Below are 18,193 nucleotides of genomic sequence, written 5' to 3' on the forward strand. Positions count from 1 at the left end.
CTCTTTTAATGTAATGCTGTTTTTTCAATGTAAAACAGTATTACATAAACTAGTACACAGCCTTCAACAGTGAGCTTTCTGTGCCACCAAGACTGTAATCTAATTCTATTTTTATGCAATGAAAGTTTTGTTAAAATGCAAATACAGTCAGCATTAAGATACAGCTAATGGCAGGGAAACATGTATTATAGTTATATTTTAATTGTATGATACAATTAAATAAAACATTTTTTCGGTTTCAGATGCTGTGTATACCGTGTGGTGTTTATGAATAAGGCCAAATACAGACAATGCAATCAGCCAATAAAACTACACCAGACATAAAAAAGGTGCTGGGTGATGTTTGTGGCCTATAAATAAATGTATCTGACATAGGAATATTAATTAGTTTCAAGTTATGAAAAGGTCATAGCTAATTAATATTTATGTATCCCATGACTCAAAGCAATCTCTGACTAAACCTTAACTTGGAATGGTGTTCAGATATGTACAGACTATATGTCATATATCTTTTCCTTGCCCTCATCTCCTGTGGGCTTATATGAACTGAAGAGTTCCTTTCACTGTCATTTGACTTTTCGGTCACAGCATGGTTTCTTCTCTTTAAATACTAGCTGCAGGCTTCAGGAAATATTGTGGTGCTGGAGTTTGTCCTATTTTTGTGGAACACCCAGTCAAAGCAGACAATATCTTAATGGGTGTGTTAGTGGCTCGTGACTGGACAGCAAATTTCACTTCCCACTCTGCAAAGACTGATCTACAAATAGTTCAATTCACTACACTTCATTTGTACTGTATGCAACTCAAAATCATTATTTTTTGATAAGGCTCCTGCACCCTGGTTATGAAATGGATGCCTAAAATATAACATTTCAAAGTCAAGAAAGACATATGCCGTAGACAATACAAAACCCCAAAACTGATTAAGCTATGCATAACAAATAATCTTTGTGAACGTGTTGTTTCACTAGTATGTGGGAGTAACTTTTTATACTAATATTTTCAAATAATCAATACAAATTTCATAAGAATGAGGTACATGAACATATGTCTACTGGTTCTAGGGTAAATTTGAATTGTATGAACCTCATACGTTTAAGAAAGTAAAGAGTGTGATTTCTTGATAATGTTTAACATTTTAGTGAATGCAGTATCATGGTATGTTTCAAGAATAAGCTAGGTGGCAATCTCATTTGGAAAATGCTCTCTCTTTTATGAGCACTGGTCTGAAACCCAAGGAAGTATGAAAGAATGAAAAAGCCATCAAGTTGCTCCCTTGTTTCAGAACCCCCATAAAAAACAAACATCAGATACTCTGTTCCTCTCCTTTTTGACCTTCTCTCGATTTACATGTAGCAGAGCAGTGCAGCAAGCAGCTCAATATTCATTTGGCTTTCAAAAGCCTATTTAAAGCCCTGACCTACATAGTGTGAGAAGAGAAAGGTTGTAATCATTATAAAGCAGGTTAGGCACAAATGGCACTTAACTCATACAGAATATTGGCAGGGTACAACAGCGCCTGCACAGCTGCTTTAGCACAAGGGCTGGACCTACTGTAGCACTTTCATTCAGCAAATGGATATAAAAACTGTTCCATTTTTTTTAGCAACAAATAACTGGGATGGTTTACCCTGGTATCATTTTGGCATTCTCGTCCTCTACACAATGATGAGCTGAAGCTTATCCTGGCAAACAATAGGCCCATGGCAGGACAGAGCCTGGACCACCACTGTCCTTATTTAAAACTAACACAGAAAATATGTGTATTACAGATGCCAATTAACCTATCAGAACTGTATGTCTTTGAACTGTGGGATGGAACCTACGCAAAACCGGGGAGAACATACAAACTCCACGCAGACAGTGCCCAAGGAAGTGAACCCAGGGCCCCAGCACTGTGCAGCAGCAGCAATGCTAACCACTGTGCTGTGGTGGTGCCTTATAAACCAAACCACTTGTGGCTTTTTTTATTCATTCTTTTGGGCTGGATAAAACGGTAAGAGAACCTGGATGGTACCCTCCCCCATATCAAAACCTACTGCACCTTGGATATGGTTCAAGTTTAGAACTTAAAACACCCTTTATTGGAAGCATGTCAAAAAGGAACAGAAACATTCTGTTATTTATGCAGATGAAGCAGCATGTGGGGAAGCATTTTTAAGAGGTCTGTGTAGATCTTTCAGTTCCTCTGCAGAGCCTGAATTAATCTTATCACTTTGCCTTTTAGCTCTGTGCGCAGAAAGGAAATAAGAGCACCAGCAGACCACACTTCAGAAGTGTAAAAGCCAAAAAGATGATTTACTGATTTCAGAGGTATTTTTGTAATGTCCCTCAGAGTAACACAGGTTTTCCTACATACTGTAATAACAGGAAACAGGAAAAATGCTGCTGATACATGGAGGACAATGACCAAGAGGAATATCATTGATCTCAGCTGGTTAATGATGATTTTACTGTCTGTTTGATCAAATCGAACACCTAATCTAATGCGTGCAGGTGCTACAATTTTCTCAAAACTTCTTTCTCATGAAGCCTGCCATTCAAGAACAGACCAAATCTTCTCTGTGTGCGAGGTCAAAAAGCAGGTTACAATAATGGGCTTAAATTAGGTTTTATATAAACAATTTTAGAATCCCACCAAATTTCAAACAGCTGTAGAAACAAGAATACAAAATCCCTTGATATTTTAAAAATGCACTGTCATCACTATCCAAGTGAAAGTGCGTCAGATGAACATCAGACAGACAGTTGTAAAAAAAGATACACCTAGAATGATTAAAAGACGCATGTACATCAAATATTCTACATGGGCTTAATTCCCTTGAACAAACTGTCCCAGAATGATTTAGTGTATAGACGATTGGGTGCCACTAATACCACTGGTACAAAGACATCTAATTAAAAACAGTTACAAATGAAAGAATGGCCATCTTTCTCATTGGGTTCTGGTTTAGTCACATAACCAGTACTGGTCATTCTGGGACCAGCGCCCTTCGGAAAGACACAATTCTAGTGGATTCTCAAACCTAACCTGCATCTCTAAGAGACTGGGGAAAAGCAGAGCATCTGGTAAAAAAACCCATGTGATACAGAAGAGAACATGCAATCTCCACGCAGATGGGCACTCAAAGCTAGAATCATTTCCAGCAGCTGAGAGGCAGCGATGACGTCATGCCACTGTGCCAATCCTAGGTACCAATTCTGCTCTAGGAAAGTGTCAGTATAATGAAGCATAAAAATAGGTGAAATTCTTGGGGAAATCCGAAGAACAAACCCAGACCTTTAGTAGAAACAGTGGATAATTAAATGTGACAGATATGAGCAAGAGCACAATTTCATAGAAATAGGGAAAATAACCTTTCTTACTACCTTTCTGCTTGCAAAACGTTTAGAACATGACAGGGCAAACAAAATCATACTGTTTAGATTCTACTAATGTAGAAACAATAACTAGTATGTGATTTCCAGAGTTTGTTTCCATTAAATTAAAAAAAAAAATTAAAAAACATCTTTGTGAATCACTCAGTACGAGATGTGAGATTTCTTTATTTCAATGTAAATTTAACATTTATTAATAAAATAAATGACAAACAACTGCTACATAGTTTTGACAACCATATGTAGGTGATGTTAATCAATGTTTCAGAAGAAAGAGATCAGTAAACAGAGAAGAAACAATTATAGTATTGAATTAAAAAATATTTTTCTTTTCCCACAACCTAACAGTCTCCCCTTAAACAGTATCAGAAACATCTTCAATGCTTTTTGGAACTCAAATGAATAGTATTCATTTGGACTTCAACATTTTTTAACGATTTCTAACAGCTATTAGTTTTAAGATAGTTTTAAGCAGCTGGCAAAGATACAGTATAATGAATCACCTGAGCCCTGAGGACCCTGACCACTTGTTGAGTTTTAGGGTGAGCTCAACACTTGTCGGTCTCGTCTATCACTGTTTCAATTACTTCTAAAACCAAGCGAATATTTATTTTGACACAAGGACACATGCGTTACAGAGGACTTTCTACCCCAGCGCTTATATCAGATGATAACTGGAAAAATCCAGTGTGTGAAATACAGAGATAATGGTGTTTCTTATATAATATGAGTGCCTATAATGTAAGCTCACCGCAGCTAGCTTACGTTTCATCCTGCAAGGGCACCTGATCCTTACCAGGTGTAAGAGATAAACTGAAACTAAATTGACATCAGCCTGATATTGCAACCCTGCACTGCACACACTGTGCCCAAAGAAAAGTCCAACAAAGGAGCTGAGTGCTTTGGAGTTCTGGTGTGACAGCACTTACACTCTAAAAAAACATCAATCCTGTCTACCTCTTCATTTATTAAAAAAAAAAGAAAAAAAGTCCAGGATTCAAGCACAATCAGGTTACCTCCGGTGTTTTTGGAATAAGTTGAGTCTCACAGACTACACAAACGAAACACACAACACATCAACGAAAGCTTATCTGGACATATCTGGAGGCTGACCTGTTTGTACAGAGGCCGGGGAAACACTCTGGCTAACTGTGCAACGGGCGTGTTGTGCTGCACTGTTTTCTAAACTCAAGATGGTCTCGTGTGCCTGTGTTTGTTTACAGGGCAGCGGTGTGGTGGGGGGGGTGTGTACAGTATGTCAAGCGGTTGGGTGAGAGTGGGGAAGAGGAGGGGGTATTCACTCACAAGAGCTTCATGGTGATGCTGACCACTCCAGTGCCTGCGATCGTCCCCTATCACTTCTAAAAAAAAAACTCTCCCGACTGCCAATGTCAGACAGGAAGAGCTGAAACCACAGGCCCCACTTCCCTTCTGTGCTGAACAAGAAAGCACTCACCACTGAGAGAGAAAGCGAAGATTACTGGAGAGGCTGGCCTGATAATGCAAGCAACTTCCACCCTTTTCTTTAAACAGAAGACGACTACAGAGCAGGTGTTTAAGACATCCACTTTTCCCCACACTCACTTCTCACACATCTCTGAAACACTCTCTGGCCATGGTAATGAAATGTCTTCATAAATGAGGTGCTACAAGTAGCAGGAATGGATTGAACAGGACTGAAACAGGTTTTGAAACATTTGCTATGCTCCGAATAATGGGTCGTGAGACTGAACTGTATACACTAGACCTACTAGCATTGCAATGTGAGTGAGTACAATACAAAATTCTAATATTGTAATTTAATTCTGAAATATGTCTATTGTTGGTATGGCGGGACGACAATGCAGCTCTCTGAATTCTGTTGTAACATGGTCAATACCTTTTCATGATACTGATGCATGTTTCACAAAGGGTATCAAAACATGAATTGCTGTGTTATGCTAAAAAAAAGTTCACCTGCACACTTTTCTTAAGCAACCTCAGAGCATTACCTTGGCAAGTGTACAACTGAAATATCTTTGAACTATACAGCAGATAATCCATTTGTGTGGCAAGATTTGCATTGCATATGAGGTGTCTTTGCCACACATAAACAAAGAAAGCTGGAGGTGTATGTTGGTCTGTTATTTTTCTCTTATCAACTCAACTGGTTTGCAGAATACCTGGTTCACCAGAGACTAATGAAATACCCTGTGCTGTGTCCTGGCAGCTGTGCGTGCTTTATCTCATTGCTCTCCTACTATCTGGAATAATCCACCCTCGATTAAACCGCAGCCTTTGTTACATTTAGCGCCATTCAATTTAAGGCACACTAGCTGTTGTACTTTAAAACCCAGAATATGTCTGGGATCTGCATTGTGCTGGCATCCAATGTATTGCCTCAACAGACAGAAATTTGTGAATAATTCTTTAAAATACTGCGAGATAGCCCTTTCTGCCGCGATCAAGTAAACAAAACAGCAGATTCTTTAGTGCTTCTTCATCTCTGGTATGAATTAGCTTGGGCACAGGGCCCTGTGTGTGAACCACATAGCCATGCTTCTGAAGTATGGAGCTCTGTCATGTCGTTTCTATCAGTGTCTAAGCTGTTCAATTTAACCTCAAATGTCTTTGTCCATTCTTCCAATTTCCACTCAGTATCAGGCGTCCTTCCCAATTGCAGCTGCAGCCATACCAACCGAAGGGAAACAGCAACAAGTGTCAGTATTCACCCACGGCCCACAGTCAGTGGTCCCCACACAGGGAGCTCAGCTCCCCAGAGTTCCCAGGAGCATGGCAAGCTTTTTAATTTTTTTAACCAGGCCAGGGCAGAGCAATATGAAAGTAACAGCCATAAAATCCTGTTACTCCAAAATCACACAGCTTTCATAATGAATAAGAAACGAACAAAGATTACTCATTGAATAATGCAATTTCTGTGAAACTGCACTTTAGTGCTTCACAGTAACCACAGACAGGGGTTGTGGGTGTAACTGTAAGATCTGCCTACATGCCTAGCAGTAGAGGAGATAGGACAGTTTTTTTTGTTATTTAATTCTGTTTGTGAAACACCTTCTTCTTCCTGTACGTCTACACAGCGTGGGGTGGTCCCTATCTGTTCACTGAAATGCTGCTAAGGAGCATAATCAATGCAAGTGGTGGTAAAACATTGTATTCCCCCCTAAGAGAGGGAAAGTACCTTGTGTTGCCATTGCAATGTGCTCTTTTGTCATTGGCTTCCCAAATGGCAGCCCATTGGCATTGCCCAGTTTTGCAGATAAAAAAACACCTGTCTTAACAAAATATAAGGTTTTATGTGACACAAGCCCAAGCTGAAAGCAGAGCAGCCACTAAACATAGTAGTATCTGGGACCTTGTCTTAGTTCATCCTTCAAGGTTTAATGTGGATGAATTCAGCATGGAAGTAGACAAGCAGTAGGACGATTCTGCAGTGTCTGGGAACATGCTTATTGCAGTAATTACACTATGGCAGTGCTCCAAACCAACAAACTCAGCAAAGGAATATTTGTACGCAGACATACTGTATATGCACATATTCAATTCAAACCCATAATACAGCGAACACTTCTTCTGAATACAACGGCACAAAATATGGAAGAGATTCAAATAAAATCAACAAAACTGATTTATGTCAATTAACAGTAATATTTAATGGCAAGTTGTATACCTCTTTTGTTTTAAACCTGTCACAACTAACCTATTCACACAGCATGTTATTTTTTTATTACCCTGACTGCTGTGAAAATGTTAAGCGTATACCCTCCAATTAAAAATAATCAAGAATACAGACCACAGATCTAAATCCTACCTGAAGTATAGAATATTACTAAACACTACATTTACCAGGAAGCCTGGGTTTGGTTCTGTCCATATAAAAGGAAACTAACACATATAAGAACAATTATAAAATGAGAGGAGGCCAAATGACCCATCTAATGTGATTTTGTCACAAGTGGCTAAATGATCTGAGGATCTCATCCAGATATTTACTGAAAGAAGACAACCCTCTACACAGAAAGAGCCTCCAGATCTCAGTTTTAAATAAACTTCCCCTTGATTTCTACTTCAATCCTTTAAGTTGTGTTTCAAACTGAGTTCTGTAAATGTCCACTGACCTTGTTAATGCCTGCCCCTAGGAACATTTTTTGTTCAAGACTCTTTGGCCAGTCAGTTTGGGACATTTCTTGAAGCCTGAAAATGCTTTCTAATTTCTGGACAGATGCCAAGGCAGCAGTATCTTTTATGCATTGTATCCATTGTCCTATTTTTACATAACATCCCTAAATTTAAATTCTACTTTATGAACTATATTGCCTGCCAGATTTATTCATAACCCCAATGAACCAAGAACAAGTAACTTCATGTTACAGAAAGATTTAAGGACAGGACAGGAAAAAATGTAACACTGTAATCTCAATAGCATTACTCAGAGTGTAGTGATACTTGTCAAAAATAATTTAACAAGTTAAAAAAACATGAAAATCATACCCCTGGAGTTGGCATATTGTACATCCTCCTGTGGCATGGACAAAATGCCTCTTGTGTTTACAATTCTCCTGGCAGATTTTTCAGATCCTTTGATTTCCATTTATGAATTGCATTCTTGAGTTCAAACCACAAATGTCTGGTTGGACCGAGATCTAAAGAATAAGATGGCCAGCTAAATATTTATTTAGTGTGCAGATCACCATGTCTTTGCTGATTTACTGTACTTACATGCTTTGTATCATCGTGTGGATGAAATGTCCAGTTTTGGCTAAGTTTGAGTTTTATGGCAGAGGGGAACTAGGTGTTTTGGCCAAAATGTCCTGGAACACGTTGGAGTTCATTATTCTCCCTATCTTTACAAGGGCTCCTTCACAAGGTTTTCTGGTAGAACAATTCCATAACATAACAGACCAATTTTTCGCAGTGGGCACGAAAACTTTTTATGTTAAACACAATGTTGATGAGCTTGTCCAACAATCTGAATGTCCATTTCATCTGACTCTGAGGCATGTTTCCCAATTATCATTCAGAGTTAGTTTGATGTGTCGGCTGTTTTTGTGCTTCATCCTCAGAAGAGGCTTCTTCCTTATAACTCAGCCGTGAGTACCACATTCAGGCCGGAAACATCAAACAGCAGTTTTTGACACTTTGTACCCAACTAGCTTGTGGAGGTCAATGACATCAATGAATCATCTCTGATCTTAACCATCAAGATGCAGGTAGCTGCTGAATGCCTCCCGTGCGTAAGCTCTTTTAAAACCCCAGGAAAAGGTCATTATATAGTTCTGTAGGATTCCACTGCACTTCCAAAGAACAGTGTGTTACTGCGGATTTGTTTTAACACATTTTAAGGAATACCTGTGCATGAATAAATGTGACCCTCATATTTTCTTCAGTTGTGTATGACAAATATAACTTTGCTCTGTGCAATTCCATTTTTAGACGGTTTACAAGCAAAGCACATTATCAGTCTGTAACTCTGTTACATGATTGTTCCTGTGATATGAATAAATCTGGAGGGCACTATGTATCTTCACATTCTTTTTGCCTTTTATAATGAGCTGGTGAGAACAGAAATCTTATAACAGCTTAAATGTGTCAAAACATTTGGGGGTCCAGTATTTGTGAGTTGTTCTTAGTAATTAAAAACCACAGAGCAGCAATTCTTTTTAAGAAATAATATTACAGCCCCTTGCTTTCACTCACTGGAAAAAAAAAAGAAAGGAGTGCAACTCCCCGGTTTCCTTGAATTAACATTCCACGGCATTAAGAAACAAAAGTTTTAAACAGATTTCCATAAACACATTAAACTCGAGAAGCAGAACTGAAACAATCACACACATAAAAAGCAGCAGAGGTAATAAAAAAGTGGCAAAAGGTCTGGTGGAAACCCTGTGAAACTCACAGGGTTCCCACCAGAAACTGTTCATGAATAGAATAAACGAGAAGACCCAGGGATTCCCAGTGGCTGGAGGCTGATTTGTGAACAGCGTGGCAGCCGAATACACTGTTGCTGTTTACCGAGGGAAACCCTATGAGGTGTTCCAAGAGAATTCCAATGAAAGCCCATATTCCAGTTTCATATTTTCCCACCTAACAACCCCCCCCCCCCCCCCGCCCCCTCCGCCACCGCCGACTGCCTCCACCCATCCTACTTGCCTCCACCCCTGCCGCTATCTTTAGGAGATCTGACTGTTTGGAGGAGAACAGCTGTGAATAGAAGGAGCTCCTTGTGCCAGATTGGCAGACTTTCTGGTATGGAAAAACAAATTCTCCTGCGGGCCCCCCCGCCTGCTCCTCCGCCCCCACTCCCCCAGAATTGAGGGGGCTCAAATCCAAGGGAATTCCGGGCCAAGCATAACAAACACAGAGGCTATCCCCGACTCTCCCAGGCACCCGGGTCCACTGTTTGACAATGGTTGCCATAGAACTTGTTTTCCAGATCGTAAACAGTGTCGACATATCCAGGCAATAAGGAGAACGGCTGCTTTCTGCAGACAAGAAAATTTCATTTCCTGCTCTATCAGCCTGCCAAGGCCCTTCTGTCTGAGTGCCACAAATTGGGGAACTCCGAGCATGGGCCAAGCCTTGCTCTGCTCTGCACTGTAAGCCTGGCTGGACAATCTGAGGTCCCCATAACGACAGCCCTGGGGCACTAGAAGACAATGCTATCGGAAGATATCATCTTGAAAAAATACAGCGCTGGTGGATACAGGATAAGGAAGGACAATCAGATGATTTTAAAGTAGGATTCAATGGGCAGTTTATGAAAACGACTCCCTGAACATGCTTGTCCTCAGAGAAATTTGAAAGCTACACCCCTTATTTCCCTCGCTCGTTTCATTCTTTTTTTTTATTTTCGGTGTAAGAAACTGGAAAAAAACAAAACCTTTCACATGAACTTTCTCCATGGTTTTAGGTCAGGAAGGACCGCACATTTGTGCCGTCTGTGAACTATCCTGTTTTCAATATCCCACTTCAAGAGAAGTTTCCCAGTGTTATGACACTGAATGAATAAAGTCATTTCCTCTTGTGTCATGAACCAGACTGCAATTTAGGGCTGACCCAAGTCATGGCAGTAGACAATTTACTGTCTGCACTGTAAAACACCCAGGAATATCTCATTCTCTTGCTTTATATCAGAACACAGCCTGCATTCTTACTCAAAGTGTTTGCTACTGTGTGTACAGTAGGCTACCACTTACTCTTGAATTGGCAAGGAAAAGACTAGGTACTGTAATTAGGACCAAAACAGGAATTGTTTTACTTAGCAGATTGCTGCATTTTAGGATATACAAATTGCATATTCTTATATAAGGTGGCATGGTGGTGCAGTCGTTAGTATTGCTGCCTGATAGCACTGGGTAGGGGTTGAAAATCTGGACCTGGGATGCTATTTGTGTGGAGTCTCTATGTTCTCCCTGTATTCGTGTGGGTTTCCCCTGAGTCCGGTACAGTTTCCTTTGACAGTCCAAACGCATACTGGTTAATAGGCTTCTGGAAAACTTGGCTCTAGGTGCGAGTGTGTGCTCTGTGATGGACTGGCACGCTGTCCAGGATATACCCTGCCTGCCGGAATAGACTCCAGCTCCCCCTTTGGAAGAAAGGTTAGAACTAGGAGAAGTGATCAGGAAACGGATGGATGTTAAGTTCTTATCCAAGTCAACACTAAGACCCTGGTTTTTAAAAGGTGATAAATAGTTCATTAAAGGACAAATCCATCCAGCTTTGAGTAAATTCATTCATTTTACAGATTTCCACATTATGATAATCACTATTGAAATTAACCTGGAAATGAGAAATGTCAAGCTGATTTCCTCAGGTTAAGTAAACAATTGTGAATTATCAGCTATTCGAGTTCATCAATGAAATTTGGACAACAGTCTGCAGGCTGCTTATGCATTCCCAAGCATGATCCATAAGAATGGGCCTGCCATCCTGTCGCCTGGCTGAGTTAAAGGACTGGACTAATGCAGCTGCTGTAGATCAAACACTGGGAACATTCATTATGGAAGACTCACGTCTGATGTCTTGCCTATGCTAGAGGTGAGTTTCCTCTGTTCCTTCAACCAGCTCCTACAGACACTGTAGTGCAAAAAAAGTCCAAATCTCATTTCGCACGCCCCCATATCTGAAATAAAGCTTTATCATTGCTGCCATCTCGAAACTAGATGCTATAGAAAAAAAAACCTGATGTACATCCTCTACCCAGACTTCATCCGGCTTCTGCGTGGTTTATTTTCTAATGTTGATGCTGCTATATTAATGAGACAGACTTGTGACAAATGAGTATTATGTCCCAGCAGCTATCCAAATTGATAAGCTCTAAGCCTAAACACAAATCCCAGGGAAAAACAGAAATAACGGTAGCTTTTCCACACAAGAGCCCAACCTGACAGCGCAGATGGCTGTAAATATGGCTCTGATGCACGAGAAAGTGACCGACTTGAAAATGAACTTGTCAAAACGCCTACAGCTTCTCCTAAACGGGTTAGAATCGGAACACAATTTTCCTCTATTAAAAGAGGTGATAATGATAAAATACAGTAAGAATAAGAGACTCTTAAATTTGCTTTAAATTCTCCGAAACTGAAATATGTAAATTTGAATTACGAAGACAATCTCAATTATGAATTATGAAAAAAACCTCAAGAGTCCCCTGTACCTAACTAATACAGGATTGAAACCAAATAAACTAATATATACAAACCCTGACGAGTATACTAATATTAATACATAAATCTAAAGTGGCAGGTTCCTATTCTAAAAGTTTAGCATATTGTATTTCAAACAGATTTGAAATGTTTAGAATAAACCCTAAAAAGCATGCAAGTACACAGGCCAGACAACATTAGTGGAAATCGAGAGGTAGCGCATTGAGGACAAGAAACGGGGGGTTCTTCTTCACAGAGAAAGCTCAAGGGCATCCGGAGAAACCCACCAGAGCAACATCATTAATGGTGATGTCCTGCCATCTTTCAAAAAATGACTGGAAAAGCTACCAGCATCCGCACAAACATGATGGGCTGCTTTACATTCATTCCATTGGAGACACTGTTATGTTATGCCAGGGATAAAAGTCTCTCCTGTGTAACGAATTTGTCCAGACTGCCCAGGTGTGCCATTCAAGAACCACTACGCTCCTGCACTATGCTTTCCAAGTTTAAATTGTATTATTGTTAATGACTTTCATTTCCATGCTAACTGCTCCTGAAGTCTTGTCTACTATATTACTGCATTCTGGAGTCTGTATGGCAGGACTCTGACAGACGAGACCAGTCCTGGTTATGGGCTACACAACCACTCGCTTTCATTACAAACACAAGGGCACTGTGGCACAGAAGATCCAGAATAGAAGTTGCATTTCTTATGATTATTTTGTTTACTAATAGCTTCTATGACATATCTCACAGCTTTGAAACTTTTCCAGTCATTTCACTGTCTTAGTGATTGTCTTTTGTTTCATTTTGTTCTTTTTTTCTCAGTTGGCTTCGTTATTTTCAAGACATATTTGGCTGATTTTGACATATAATGTACATATTTTTGAGAATTTGGGAGAACAATCAAAAAGGCGAGCAAACTGCTAGGATATATAGGTATAATAATGCCATTTTAGATCACATCGAGTTTAAATTGTATTATTTTAGATGTATAATATCTCAAATTAGTCTATATATGCTGCTGAGCAACAGTACATTTACTCAGAGCCATGGTCTCAAATGCAGAACGATATTTCCTCATTATAAAATGACTTTCAATTGTTTTTCCAAATATTACCACACAAACTTGAAATAACTTTTGGTCTGGCAACAAATATGTGACAAAGCAAAACATGGAAAAGGGCTGATTTTAAATGCTTGGTACCAAAGTAAAATTCCCCTGTTTTTCTACATAAATTAAGATGGACATTATAAAGATGTTCGTTATAAACAGTATGCCACTTCACACTGGATATAGGAGTCACAGCTACTTCACAACTTTAATGTTTTACAATACATCACATAATACATACACATACACATTTTTATTATATGACAAGTTGTCTGTTTTATTAACAACAGAAAATCTAAGAAGCAAATCAACAGTACGATAATACTATAGCAATATAATTAAAGACCATTAAAATCTAAAAGGTTATTGTCAGGAGTTTCTCTGTTCTCTTCAGCAGCTCTGGAACCTTAATTCATTCAAAAAATACTCAGAAAAGGTTAGTTCAACTGTTACACCTCCTCAATTTACGCAAATACTGTAAATGTATTCGTGAATAGGGAAGAGTTCACTGCTTTGTCCCTGGAGCTCAGTTACAAAAGAGAAAAAGTTACAACTTTCAGGACGTTCAATCGTGAAATGTGCAGATATTTGAGTTTTATTAAACAAAAATATTCAATCGTTAAATAAAAGTGGTCTTAGGACTCTGAAAAAAAAAACTGCCCCAAAGGTCAAAAGATTCAATTTCACTCAGGATTCATCACAAAGAAGTGTCAGTTAAAGAAAGTAGATATTTTAGGCTTTTTAAACAAGCAGAAAACGGGGGTTATTTTGACTACATAATTTGCAGATGGATAAAGCTGCATACAATACAGAGTAACCTACTGCACACAAAACCATGAAGCTGTTCTTTATAATCTTCATAATAGTCAGATCAGAACTTCCCAGGAAAAAGTCACTGGGTGTCTGATTGGTCAACTACTGGTTACCCACAACCACGAGAGAAAGAAGCCACCAGTCTGATCAAAACAGGATGTCACCAAAATGACGCAATATGAACCATTCATTATTAGCAACTTCAACCATCTAACGTTCCAATTCATCCAAAATCTTTTACAGCTTCTTGAACCACCTGGACATACAGTATATATACATCCAAATATAAATATAAAAACAATATAATTCCAACATCTGAATATTATTTGATTACGGGGACACTCAAAAACTATTTTAGGTAGGCGCTGCTTAATTGTGGCACACCTACCGTTTGTCCCTGAACCCCTCTGATGCCGAGGTGAAGTATGCTGTGTGCCCTTAACTTGCCCATGTAGGAAAGATCTGAAGCCAAGCCCCAATGACATATATAGTACAGTAAGAAAAGAAGTACTCTGATGGCCTAAATCTTTTTGTTCAGTTCCTCTGTAAATCCAGATTAAGAGTTATAGAGTGTCTGCACAGTACAGAAACTGACATGTGCTTAGCCAGAGGTATTTCAAACCCTGTGACCCTAATCAGTAGACTTTGTCAGGCTGCATATTAGGGAATCTATTTATCGAAAAGGCATTGAAGATCTATACATCTCCCCTAATCAGGAATTCTGTACAGCTGCAACAGTATACGTTGTGTAAAAGTTCAGATGTGCTCACCATCATCCAGATAAGCTTGATCCAGGTTCTCCTGCTTCACCGTGACCCGTCCAGGCAGGGTCTCTCTCTGATCCTCTGCTGGGCATCGCTGAGGGTCAATCTGGCCGGGAGGGGACCGGCTCTTGGGCATTTTGGGCACGTAGGGCTGCTGCTGGATCACCGTGGAGTACTGGCTCGGGCTCACCTGCTGGGCGTGGGTGACGGGCGGAGCAGGGGAGCGGGCAGTGGCGGTCGAGGGGTAGTTCTCGCAGTACATGATGTGCTGGTGGTCCTGGAGGCCACCCCCGCCACGGAGCTGGTGGTTGGTGGGCGAGAACTGGATGATGGAGGAAGGGTGCTGGTTGGGAGAGGCAGACTGGTGGTGGGCGAGGGCGGACGACTGCGCCGGCGAGCCGGTGTGGACCAGCACCGAACGGTGAGGCTCGGGCATGACGCCGCCCGGAGAGCCCATGTGGGCCACTTGCTGGTACAGAACAGGGCTGCTGCTCAGGCTCTTGTTCCGGGGGTAGACAATGGCCGGGCTCTGCTGCTGGAAATGGGAGTCGGGGGCGGACAGGCCGGAGAGCACCTGCTGGCAGGACGTCATGCTCGCCACCAGACAGCCATCGGGGTTGATCAGGCCCCGGTGGTGGTAGTAAGGCTGTTGCGTTGCTCCCAGGGCCTGCGACACCGTGAACCTAATCTGCTGGGATTCATAGTCGTCGATGGGCTCCGTTTTAATGGCTGGAACTGATAAAGAAAGACCACTGAGGGATTTCATACAACTCATCAACGACTTAAAGCCCGTTGTCCGTGTCCTGGTTTTCATCTCTCCTGCCGTTGTCACTTACAGTACCAGACCCATTAAAGCCATTTTCTTACATCCCAGAGACTGGAGATGAGGATTCCCGATTCAAAAAACCTATTACGCATCAAACAAATGTTTCAACAAATAATGTTTGTCAGTACGAATTGACTTGAACGCCCCGAATGATGTTTACGATCTTGTATTTTGGTTTGAAACAAGGTTGCATGGAGGAACAAAAAAGCCTAAAAACCAGGTAACACACAGGTTGTATTCCCAGCTCACTGTTGGAAATGCCTACCTGCCAGAGGGGTGTAAGCAAAGTGCTGTGGCTGACTGCGTTTTCTTTTCCCGTTAATGACGTAGAAGTTCACCTTGGCAGTACGACAGATGGATGGATCTCTGTATGGAGGAACTTCAACAAACAGCATGTTCTGGAAATGGCAAATTTGTCATTGTTAAATGTACTCATGGAGACGCAGAAGTAAATGAGCAAAGGTATGAAGAAAATAAATATATTAAAAAGGGTTACAGTCTCAGATACATGTTTTTGTTACATGCTATAGCTGGTGTTATATTTTGGTATGTGTCTGCTTGCTTTAAAAAAAAAATTCATCATGTCATATTTCATTACATTTCATAAATCATTCAAGACTATTAGTGAAACATCAACACACTGTTTAACCTCTGTAACTCAAATGATTATTTGTTTTTGTTTGAGAAGTTTGCTTTTATTTTTATTAATATCAATACCAACAGCTATGTAGAAATAAAAGTATAATCATGCATAAGTATTACCTTCATTTCAGTCCAAATTAACTAAAAGTATGACAGCCATTGCAAGAGGCAGTGTACAAAATACCTATGGTGTACAGTAACATCCAAATGTATTCCTACTCTTGGTAAACTATATTAGCTATAATTTAAATGTTAATTTATGAAACAATGCAAATATATACAACCCAAACATATACAGTACCAACATTTATTCAAATTTGATACAAATGTTTGAAAAGGAGCAATATATATGTAAAAATAATTACAGGTATATACTGTATATATAATTCAATATACATGTATTTCATATACTGTTATCCATACCCTATAGATGTTGAAATTGCAAGCCGTAAATTTTAACGCTGAATGTTAATCAATCATCTGGTAGTTTCACAAAGCCTCAGAAATGTTATTGAAACTTTTGGAAGTCCCCTTGAATGTTACTGGGTATTAGCGGCAATGAGAAAATTCAGAGAATTGTCTGATGACAATTCTAGTAAAAACTATAAGAAACCTATGACCCTGGTGCCCATTTTCATGAAATATTTACCCAAATATGTGAACAGAAAAGTGATTAGGGAAGCTAACTCACAACCAAGGTCAACAATTGTGATTCTTAAAAAAATTCTGGCATGTCCTAAAGACTACCATTCGAAGTTGACCTCATGAATCTGGTGTGTGTGGCAGAGCTCCATTAGAACATAAAACCCAAAGACAAGAAGTTTCCAAATAGCAGCTAATTGACTCCTAAGTCAAATGGGACAACTAGATGTGGCTGAATGAGAAACACAAACTGGTGTCTCACAAGGATTATGTACCGAGGAGTGAAACACATGTTGAAAATGAATGCCACCTCTACTGTGGAGAACTGTTCTTTGCTTTAGCTTGTTTTGCAAGCTCTGGTCCTAAAACCAGAACAAAGAGTCTAACATCTACCAGAGTATTTTAGCCAAAAATGGGTACTTTCTATTGAAGTTCAAACCTGGTCACAAACAGACATTGTGTTAGGAAAACAACACAAACCTCCATAAAGTTCAATGATGAAACGATTATACTGTAAATGTATCAAGAAAGTCAAGTGTGTCTAGAAAATCATCGTTCTAGACTAGTCTCTAGTAAAAAAGCTTCAGAATGCAAACCACAAGTGCAGGCTGCAAATCCTGAAAAAGGTAGAGACATTCTGCATAAAAGAGTGGTACAGTAGAATATATAGGAGATGAGAAGGTGAAGAATGGTAGATAACTGGACACTCACAGGCTGGCTTTTATCTTTGTCAACGGTGGCTTCCACTTCCCAAATCTGCTGGCCGTCTGCAAATGCACAAACACGTAGGTAAGTCAGCTTTCAGTACAGGTTAATAATTCATCACGGCAGAGCAGTTTCTGTTCCAGCACAGATCTCATGTTTGATAGGAACAGAGTCTTCCTAATGCAGGGGCACAAAAACAAACAAGCGTGGTATTGTGATAATCACCCTAAAGTGCCTTAATGGATGCAAACAAACTGAGAGAAATAAGAGGATGCCTTTTGCATTTGTTGAAAGCTCAGAGATACTTACAGAACAAATAATATAAAGGTGTAGAGCTAGGATGAACGCATATTTCTGTGTCTGAATGAAACACCCACCAGTAGAAACAGGTAATAAAGTCCCTAATTGCAGGTATGAAAAACCATAACAATCTTAGATACTGTAGCTGTCTTTAAGATTAAACATTTCAGTCCTCAGCTCTGTAGCACCTTTTATAGACTCATGCCAAATCCTGACTGAAGGATAATGCAGTTGATCGTTTCTGTAAGGTCTCATAGAATCAATCTGTGTTTTTGACTGCAGAGGTCTCAAGGCCTACTAAAATGTCTAAAAACACTACCACAAGCAAACAAAACAATGCATAAATTTTGTATTTCTTAGCATT

The 18,193-nt window shown here is 39.8% G+C and overlaps 1 protein-coding gene across 3 annotated transcripts in view; it reads right to left on the reverse strand.

Annotated features, from left to right (window-relative positions):
- Positions 1-18,193, reverse strand: part of nfatc2a (nuclear factor of activated T cells 2a) — a 72,651-nt gene that overhangs the window by 11,392 nt on the left and 43,066 nt on the right. For all 3 annotated transcript variants that reach the window (XM_088607629.1, XM_088607628.1, XM_088607626.1), the window contains exons 7-9: positions 17,536-17,591; positions 15,806-15,938; positions 14,721-15,449 (exon numbers count right to left, since the gene is read on the reverse strand). In XM_088607629.1, coding sequence (XP_088463755.1) covers positions 14,721-15,449; positions 15,806-15,938; positions 17,536-17,591 — 918 coding nt within the window. The remainder of the gene's footprint in view (positions 1-14,720; positions 15,450-15,805; positions 15,939-17,535; positions 17,592-18,193) is intronic.

Source organism: Lepisosteus platostomus, chromosome 15 (assembly GCF_059453375.1).
Source record: "Lepisosteus platostomus isolate fLepPlt1 chromosome 15, fLepPlt1.hap1, whole genome shotgun sequence".
In the NCBI taxonomy this organism is placed as follows: Eukaryota; Metazoa; Chordata; class Actinopteri; order Semionotiformes; family Lepisosteidae; genus Lepisosteus; species Lepisosteus platostomus.